A 9,923-nucleotide genomic window follows, 5' to 3' on the forward strand; every position below is an offset into this window, starting at 1 on the left:
AAACCAGAAAAAACCGAAAAAAAATTGAAAAACCGATGGAACGGCTTTGGTTTCTAATATTATAAACCGAGCATGATCTTGAATTGGTTTTCAGAGACCTTGGTTTGGTTCTTGGGTTTGGGACAGAGCCAAATCGAACCACGGGCACCCCTATGACCAAGTCTTGGTCTCCAAAGTACAGTCGGTTACAATTGAAAGGCCAATTTAGTCATTTAGACATAAAACATACGGATATTTAAGCAAACACATGAAATTAGTTCAGATAAGATGGTATACTATACCCATAAATCTCATTTTCATTGGTGTCTCTCTTTGTCTGTCTAGATTTTCTAGTTTCTCATAAGATACCCAACCAACCAATAACGCTTCTCCAGTTCTGTCTGAAACAAAGAAAGCCGTTGTAGGTTGTGACGATCAGAAGGCCAGTTACGGTTGTTGCTTAACGCCACGTTCTCACTTGTGATTTAAAACACACGCATCATTATTTATTTTCTTCTTCTTCATCATCATCATCTCTCTCGCTCTGTCATCACACACTCTCTCTCTGTCTTGTCTTAGTTTCTGGAAGAACGGCGAACAGAAAAATGGAACCAGATAGTCAGATATCAGAAACTGACTCAAAAATCCCAGAAATAGTGAATCAGACAATGGAATTACTAATCCAATCAAATGATCCTTGTTCTAAAATTCAAGCAGCTAAAGATATTCGAAGACTGACAAAAACATCTCAGAAATATCGTCGTCATTTCTCTGGGGCTATTCAGTATCTTGTTTCTATGCTTAGATCTAATTCTGTCGAATTCAATGAAGCTTCACTTCTTGCTCTTCTCAATCTTGCCGTCAAAGATGAAAAGTATGTTCCTTTTCCCTCCCTATTCATTTTTTTTGTTTGTTTAATTAGATTGTTATGGGTAATTGGGTTTTCTTGGAAAACATTAAAATTTGAAGGCTTTATTCGATTCTGAATGTGAAATTGTTCTTTATTTCAGATATGTCTCTCCTCTTTTTTACTTTAATTGCTCTTTTTTCACTTTTGATTTGTTTTGTCGAATCAAATTAGATAGCTCTGAATTTGATACCTTTTGGAAATTTGGGGTTTGCTTAATTAAATGATTAAATTAAACTTAACTGAAATCGTTTCATTTGGATTTTAGTAAGAGAAATAATATACAAATACTAGAATTCGAAGATGAATCTATTTTTTTTTGGGTGAAGATTCTGTTTTACCTAATTTTGGGTAATTCTGTGATATCCTTCGTCCCAGTGAGTGAGGTTATTAGTATAATCCTCATCAATAAGTTAGCCAAATTTTCAAGAGCTGTTTCTGTCTGAGCATTGGCTTAAGAATCATTCATATTTGATACAGTAGATTCTAGTTTTCCTGGATGCTAATCTGTGACTCAAGCCTCCAACTACTGAATTAGCATGAATACATGTCCGGATGTTATGTTAATTGCCTATGTCTGGTTTGGTTGAATTCAAGATTTCTAGATTTGTAACGTTCGTCCTAGTCTGCTGTCAAGAAATGTGTTGAGTTCGTAAAAAATATTTTAAATTTGCAACTTGAAGTATTTAACTTGGAAGCAGTTGTTTTGATTTGAATTTTCTTACTTTACTCATTTGTGCCGATCCACATCTTTATTGTATTCATGTTTCTCTGGCTGTACTTACACATGATATTTGGCCAAGTGATGTAGTTGACTTAGTGACACTGTAACCATGTTGCTGTATTTTTTTTTTTTTTGATCGGTTCCATGTTGCTGTATTTTGAATCTTCCATGTTCATTTCAGTTAAGCCAGCTCATGAAATGGTAATAGTGCTTCGCCAGATTGATGCAGTCAGTCTAAATGACTTCTCGCCTTTTGTCATGCAGGAATAAGGTCAAGATTGTAGATGCCGGTGCCCTTGAACCGCTAATATGTTTTCTTCGGTCTGATAGTACAACTTTACGAGAATATGCAACTGCTGCTTTACTCACTCTCTCTGCTTCTGCAATTAACAAGCCAACCATCAGTTCCTATGGTGCTATCCCTCTTCTTGTTGAAATACTAAATGATGGGTCCCCACAAGCAAAAGTTGATTCAGTGATGACTCTATACAATCTGTCTACACGCCGAGAAAATCTCTCCATAATTCTCTCAGAAAAAGCCATCTCCCCATTGGTGAATTTGCTCAAGAGCTGCAAAAAATCATCGAAAACAACTGAAAAATGCAGTGCTCTTATCGAATCTTTATTAGCTTTTGACAAGGGGAGGTCTGCATTAACAAGTGAAGAAGGGGGAGTACTTGCAGTAGTAGAGGTTCTCGAGAACGGATCGCCCCAAAGCCGTGAATGTGCTGTTGGTGCACTATTAAAGATGTGTGAGAGTGACCGAGATAGATATAGAGAACCCATACTCAAGGAAGGGGTTATACCTGGTCTTCTCGAGTTGACAGTTCAAGGAACACCGAGATCTCAAGCAAAAGCACGCACCCTTTTGCAATTATTAAGAGACTCCCCGTATCCAAGATCCGAATTTGAGGCTGGCATGCTAGAAAACATAGTGTGCGACATTGTGTCTCAAATTGACGGCGAAGATCGAGGCGGGAAGGCAAAAAAGATGTTGGCAGAGATGGTTCAAGTCAGTATGGAACAAAGCTTGAGACATTTACAACAGAGGGCGTTAGTATGTACACCAACTGAAATGCCACTCACTAAATGTAGATCCAAAGTATCGTCCAAATGATTGTTTTAGGTTCTTGTATTGAGGTTGGAGTGGGGGAAATTGGTTTCGGTTCTCCATTAGGTGAAGAAATAAGAAGATTGAGTGAATGCCAGTCCAGGCCTTGATTGGTATCAGGTGACTGGTGAGTCCTATGATCTTTAGATGCTTTTCTATGTTGTCAAAAGTGTACTGTTGGTTACTTGGTTTGTAATTTATGAAATAATTCCAAAAAGAAAACAAAAAAAAACCTGTTTTTAACCTTGGCGAATACGTTGTTTGTCGCTCTTCGACCTCTCTAGCTTAATGTCTCCAAACCCCTCTGAAATTCTTACCAGTATGGCTCCATATAGTGTTTTTACCATATGACATGGGTCTCAAGAAAATGAACTTTTGTGAACAGAAGAAAACTAGAAGAAAAAAAAACAAATACGTTTGATCTAGGTGCATTAGCCCAAGCAATTTAGTATAATAGAAATAAAATCCGTGGCTTGCCGCCAAAATACTGAAAACAAATGCAAACCAAATTAGTCCAAGAAGCCAGTTTAAATCATGATCAGTTGATCATTTTATAACAACTTATCGAGGATTACGAACTGAGACACTCTTAAGGAAAGAGCATGTTCTTGAAATGCTCTTAACGAAAGAACCGCTCTTTGTTAACTCGCGGAGAGGCTTATCAGCAGCTCCAACGATGGCTCAGACTATAGGCCCCACTACATAAACCCAGAGTCCTTTGAAGTTCCGCATGGCGATGGCAGGTCCGATACTCCTTGCTGGGTTCATTGATGCCCCAGTAACAGGTCTGCAGCAGCAAAATGTCATTTCATTGCAGTATTAACTAATGAATTGGGAATCTTAAATTGTCATGGCTTTAATCATTAATGTGGTTTAATTACCCAGCAACAAGGACATTCAGTAGTATAGTTGATCCAATAGCAATTCCGGCCAATTCACCAATCTGTGAAATTCAAAGCCAAAAAACTCAACTTTTTGGAAGGACATTTTTATATCCTGTAGTAGCAACTTGTGAATGAACATCAGTCATAGATGGCAGGTGGGTTACTTACAGCTCTGTTGTCAGTGGCAACCCCGGATATGACAAACATGAGGAGAAAAGTGATGATGAACTCCAGGATTAGGGACTGAAAATCGGAACCAACTGGAGTTGTTCCGAAGAAATGTTTAGGTTCCACGGGAAGTGTAACCAACAGTGTGCAACTTGCAGCTAATGAGCCCAGTACTTGAGCTATAATGTATGGAATTACCTGCACTCCATATACATATAGACAAGACAATTGACTAAAGTTTATCAATCTACAATAAATGTGATATATAAACGAGATGCAGTATGTTCCATTTCAGGTCAAGCAAAAGTTGTCAAAAATTGCGTCAAAAAGGAAAGAAGATGAGCCTGTTTTTATATTTCTGTCTACAATTAGCTAGGGATGTTCACAAATATGTATTTTGATCGTTCAAAATCATAAATATGTAACCAGTTTTGATAAATCGAGAAACTTTTACGTTTTACCTCCAACCAAGGAAACCTTCGAAAAATGGCGAAGGTAATGGTGACAGCAGGATTGAAATGAGCACCAGAGATATGACCAACGGAGTAAACCATTACCATTACTATCAAACCCCATGTGATACAAATCCCTGGGAACGATACCGATCCGTAAATCTTATTCACTGCTACCGATCCACACCCAGCAAATATCACAAAATATGTTCCCACCAATTCTGCTATTATCTATACAATCAACAAGAAATCATTAGCAAATCGTAATTAAACTATACTTCCTGATGAATCTCACGGCGGGACAAGTTTTATTTGTTTTATGTGCGAACTGTTTATATTTAGAGAGAATGGTAAAGTTGCTGCAACTTAATAAATCTGACAAAAGAATTACCTTCTGAGTGAATTTTACAACCTCAGGACTAGCACAAACGCGGCACCGAGGACTTTCCGGTGCTCCCCTTCCTTCCTCAAGTTCTTGTTCCATTTTGTTCAAACTTTGTCAATCAAAGAACTTTTCTCAATAAAAATGTAGATTTGAGATTATAATACGTGCATGGGAAAAAACATTCTGTAGAAACAAAGAAGAACAGATAGATGCTGAAGGTATGTGAATTTTTTGCTGTTTTTAAGGTGGTTGTTTACGTGTAATGCGGTTTTGATTATTATCCGTTAAAAACCGGATAAAACTAAGGTGATCTATTGATGTGTGTGTATTTTTGACTTTTTATTTACTTGTTCTCACTCTTCTGACTCATTTTTATCATTTTCTACTGCTTCCATTAATTTTACTGGATCATGTATCATTATAGTAAATAAACCGTTTGACTAGGTAAAAGTTAAACCAATGAACAAGCGACTATCTTTCGCCAGGTCTATACAGATTGGATTACGATCATAATGCCGCATTGGCCTCCATGAATTCTCTTTTCTTTTTTTTTGTCTTTGTTCCCTGCCGAGTCTGATGCGCTGACTGACACTTTAATTCTTTGATTTAACATAATTCTTTGGTTTAATTTTAAAAGACATGTAATCAGGAATGAGATTTATAGCACCTTGCATGTGTCGCACAAAAGCCAACCGTTTACTACTTAACCAATTAAAAAATGTTAGATCAATGCTCCATAAACAAATTTGCATAATAGAGAATTTGTTACTTGCTTGGCTATAAAATATCCACTCTAGTTCAAAAAAGAAAACCTCCTCTCGTTTCTCTTTCTTGCAATAAGAGGCGCTAGAACACCTAAACTGTCGTCGGCTCAAGATGGCTTTTCACTACTATATCGAGTCCAATTTTGTGCATACTTCTTTAATGAGTATGCACAAAAAAAAAACCCACTAGTTGTTTTTTGGATAACTAAGAAATTTTATTGTAAATTAGGTTAGAGAAAGTTCTGATCTCTAGCCAAAAAATTACAAATAATAGGGGAACAGTTTCTAAATAGCTACATGGTGATTTTATCTTCTCTAACTAATTTAGAGGTAGCATCTGCGACCTGATTAACAATCCTACTAACTGAAGAAAAATAACAACTTTCAAAGAATGGACTAAGATGTCTTATTTCTTTGATGATATTCCTTTGGTCCCACTAGATATAGGAATATCTACAAACAATAAATTGAAGCACTAGTTTTGCGTCTGCTTCAATGTGAAATATCTTTAGGTGCAAAGCTTCCCCTCATACCAAGGCTTCGTTCACCACCATGCATTCAGCTTCCTCCGGGCTTAGACACCTTTCTGCGAAAGACCCCTGATGCCCCCACATTGACATGTTTGTCTCGCAAGACAAAACCAGTACCAACATTGTTAGTATCATAGCAAAAAGAGGTATACATGTTAATTCTAACGATACCTAATTTAGGAAGTTTCCATTCAGATTTAGGTAAACAGAAAGAAGTATGGGTGGATTAGGACTATCATGCAGATTAGTGGAATGCAAACGCCGTGTCAAGTAATAGCTGATTCCACAAACAAAGTCAAAAAGGTTTAGAGACTTTCCTTGAAATACAAACTCGCATTTGTCTTTCGATAGTATCCATGAACATGTCATGAGTATGTGAGACCACTCTTCATCATCTGCATTATGGTTATCCGAAAATCAAGACACTAACCATTGAGCGACCGAATTACAACCTCTCCTGACAGCATCAATGTCAATGTTTATGCCTCTTTAGATATCCCTAGCATGTCTTCCCTCCATTATGACATGTTCAGTAGTCTCATCATCATAACTGCCACAAACTCCACAAAGAGTATCAATGTTGGGATTGAACCTAGCTAATCTGCTCCTAGTGGAAATAATTTTCCTTATGCATTTCCATACAAATAACTTAATCCGACGAGGTATCCTATTATTCCATAACCGCTCCCAGATTTATGGTTGAACAACATAACCATTAACATGAGCATCACCAGAACTTGTTGTAACATGTTGTAAGCACTTTTAACTGAGAATTTGACGTCTTTAGAAGGCACCCAGATAATATTGTCTTCTCTGGAAGTATCAATCAACATGTTTAGAATACGAATAACATTGGTATTACCAAAGAGAGTATTGACCAGATAAGCATTCCAGGATTCTGAATTAGGCAGAAAAAGCTCATTCATAAACTTGAAATCCCTGGAATTATCAGTAACAGGCGTGGGAGGATGATGAATTCAAACAACCCATTTATCATCCCAAATTCTTGTTCTTCAACCGTTATTAGTCTCCATAAAATAATTTTGCTTGACTATCTTTAAATCCTCCTATATACCATTTCAGACCCAAGAAATGTTACGCAAAGACAAGTTGAAATAAAGAACATCTTCATTCCTGAAATACTTGGATTGAAGGACTTGGGCACAGAGCTGAGAGGATTTTGTGCATATTCGCCATGCTAACTTAGAAAACACTACTAAGTTTAGTTTTTCCATATCCCTGGAGGCTAAACCGCCTTGATTTTTGGTTTACAGAGCTTATGCTAAGAGAGTAAATTGGCACCCTATTACAAGAAAAACCACATAAATATTTTCTTTGAATGAAAGTGAGTTGAGACTTTTAGGAAGAATAAAGGTGCCCATTTGATATAGAGGAATTGTGTTGAACACATGCTTAACCATTGTTAACCTCCCGGCTTTAGTTAGGGATATAAACGACCAACTAGATAACCTGTGCTCAAAATTTACTTTGATGACACTAAATGACTCTTACTTGGAATGAACCAAAATGAGAGGAGACCCTAAAGATCTTTCTTCAGAGTTCATAGTTCTTAGACCAAGTATATGAGTAAGAGTTGATGCTACTTCTATCTTTGTATACTTGCTAAAATAAACTGAGGATTTGTCGAAGTTAATTACTTGACTAGAATGTGTGTTGAATTCCTGAAGAAAACTTAGAATATAACCCAAGTGAGTGTAGCTTGATTGAAGATCAAGAAATCATCTGCAAAAAGGAGATGATTTATGGCTGGAGAATTTCCACCTTCCACTTTAATACCTATAATTGAACTGTTATGTTGAGCTTCAGAGAGTTTTCGAGATAAGAATTTCATCACCAAAATGATTAAGTAAGGTGCTAAGGTGTCACCTTGACTTATCTCTCTAGTATGGTGAAAGTCCGAGAAAGGTGAGCCATGCAAGAGTGGTAGTGCCAATACACTGATAAGACAAATCGCACCATTCATCACTAAACTGTAGTGATTTCACTACCATTGATATGCAGAAACAGCTCTTGAAAAGAATTAAGATGAGAATTAGAAGAATGAGAATGAGATGAAAAGAAATTAGGGTTGAGGATAGAGAAGAAACGAAAGAGAATAACAATTCATTAACTGGTTGAAGAACAAACAATATCCACAAGTCAAGTATATGGATGACACTCGCCAGGCTAGCGTATGACTCACACGCGACCGTTTATGGCAACACTCAATTTACTAAGGGTGTCAGCTAAAGAAGGTCATCCCAAAACAGTCATGATCAAGGGACATGACAAATACCCTCTACTCCAAAAGATCCTTGTCCTCAAGGATCATCTTTGGGAACTGTGTTTTCATCAATTGTGTGTCTTCCCAAGTTGCTTCAGTATCAGTCAAGCCTTTCCATTTCACCAGCACTTGAGATATTACTTGCTGATTCTTAACAACATTTCTGGTAGCTATGACCTTGTCAGGTGTCATTTGAAGCTGTAATTTGCCATCAGTTGTAGGTAGAACAGTCTGAGCTACTATTCCTGCACCCAGTTTTGGCTTCAGTTGTGATACATGGAAGGTTGGGTAGATTTTAGAGCCCACTGGTAGCTTAAGATGATAAGCCACAACACCCACCTTAGCAGTAACTTGGTAGGGGCCAAAAAATTTAGCAGCTAGTTTCAGATTTCTTCTCAGCTGCACTGTTGACTGCCTATAAGGTTGCAGCCTCAAGTATACCCAATCACCTACATTGAAGGACCTCTCAGTTCTCTTCTTATCTGCTTGTTGCTTGATTCTGTGTTGAGCAGATTCCAAAGCCTCCTTGAGAACTTGAGCCATTTCTTGTCTCTGATGTAGATAATCCCCAACTGCAGCATGAATACCTGCTTGAGAAGATAAGATACCAAACTGAGGAGGAGCATAGCCACATAGAGCTTCAAATGGAGTTAACTTCAAGCTTGTGTGATATGTAGTGTTAAACCACCATTCAGCTAAGGGTAGCCATGTGACCCATTTAGTAGGTCTAGAGCTAGTCATACACCTCAGATAAGACTCCAAACAAGCATTGATTATTTCTGTCTACCAATCTGTCTGGGGATGATAAGCAATACTAATATGTAATGAAGTCCCTACCTTAGCAAACAACACTTGCCAAAAATTGTTGATGAAGATAATGTCTCTGTCAGACACTATGGACTTGGGCATGCCATTTAATATGAAGATAGTATCAATGAATCTTGTAGCCACTAAGGAAGTTGTGTATGGGTGGATGAGTGCAATTAAATGACTATATTTGGTAAATCTGTCTACCACTACCAATATGACTTCCCTTCCCTCTGATTTTGGCAGTCCTGTAATAAAATCCATACAAATGTGCTTCCAGGCTTGATTTGGAATGGGTAGGGGTTGAAGCATACCAGCTGGTGAAGTGTTGAAACTTTTATGTTGTTGGAAGACATCACACTCTATGACATATGTAAGGATATGTTGTTTCATTTCTGCCCAATAAAAATAGAGTTTAGCCTTCTGATAAGTTGTTTGTCCCCCTGGTGTCCTCCAACTGGAGAAGAGTGTAGGTACTTTAGAACTGTGCTTCTCAAGTCACCAGTTTGGACAATATATATCCTCTTCTTGTACCTCAAAATTCCTTGTTTATAAGTAAAATCTCCTGTTTCTTGGCCCTTGGTGGTTAGCTCAGGTATCCACTTTTGAGCTATGACATCATTAATGTAACTGTCTTGGATTCCTTGCAGCCATAATGGTTGTACTTGATTCAATGCTTGACAAGAACTATCCCCTCCAAACTTAACTCTAGATAATGCAACAACCACTAAGTTATCAGCAGCCTTCTTGTATTTAAGTTCATAAGTGTAATCCAGAAGCTTAGAAAGCCACTTCTGTTGCAACACTGAATGGATCCTCTGGTCCATAAAGTACTTAATACTTTGGTGGTCTGTGTATATGGTGAACTTGTTGCCAAGTAAATAAGTTCTCCATTTTGAGACAGCTAGCACAACGGCCATCATTTCAC

General features: G+C 37.6%; 2 protein-coding genes across 2 annotated transcripts; one reads left to right on the forward strand and one right to left on the reverse strand.

Moving 5' to 3' along the window:
* The first annotated feature begins 281 nt into the window (after positions 1-281).
* LOC113282138 (U-box domain-containing protein 4-like) lies at positions 282-2,971 on the forward strand. Its single transcript, XM_026531080.1, has 2 exons — positions 282-853; positions 1,875-2,971. Exons 1-2 carry the CDS (start codon positions 585-587, stop codon positions 2,725-2,727), a joined length of 1,122 nt encoding a protein of 373 aa, XP_026386865.1. The 5' UTR covers positions 282-584; the 3' UTR covers positions 2,728-2,971.
* A 143-nt stretch (positions 2,972-3,114) lies between these two features.
* Positions 3,115-4,835, reverse strand: LOC113282139 (probable aquaporin NIP-type). Its single transcript, XM_026531081.1, has 5 exons — positions 4,617-4,835; positions 4,235-4,456; positions 3,774-3,971; positions 3,603-3,664; positions 3,115-3,508 (listed from the first exon to the last, which is right to left on the reverse strand). Exons 1-5 carry the CDS (start codon positions 4,707-4,709, stop codon positions 3,403-3,405), a joined length of 681 nt encoding a protein of 226 aa, XP_026386866.1. The 5' UTR covers positions 4,710-4,835; the 3' UTR covers positions 3,115-3,402.
* Between the last annotated feature and the right edge of the window lie 5,088 nt (positions 4,836-9,923).

The sequence above is a fragment of the Papaver somniferum genome, chromosome 5 (assembly GCF_003573695.1).
Source record: "Papaver somniferum cultivar HN1 chromosome 5, ASM357369v1, whole genome shotgun sequence".
NCBI lineage: Eukaryota > Viridiplantae > Streptophyta > Magnoliopsida > Ranunculales > Papaveraceae > Papaver > Papaver somniferum.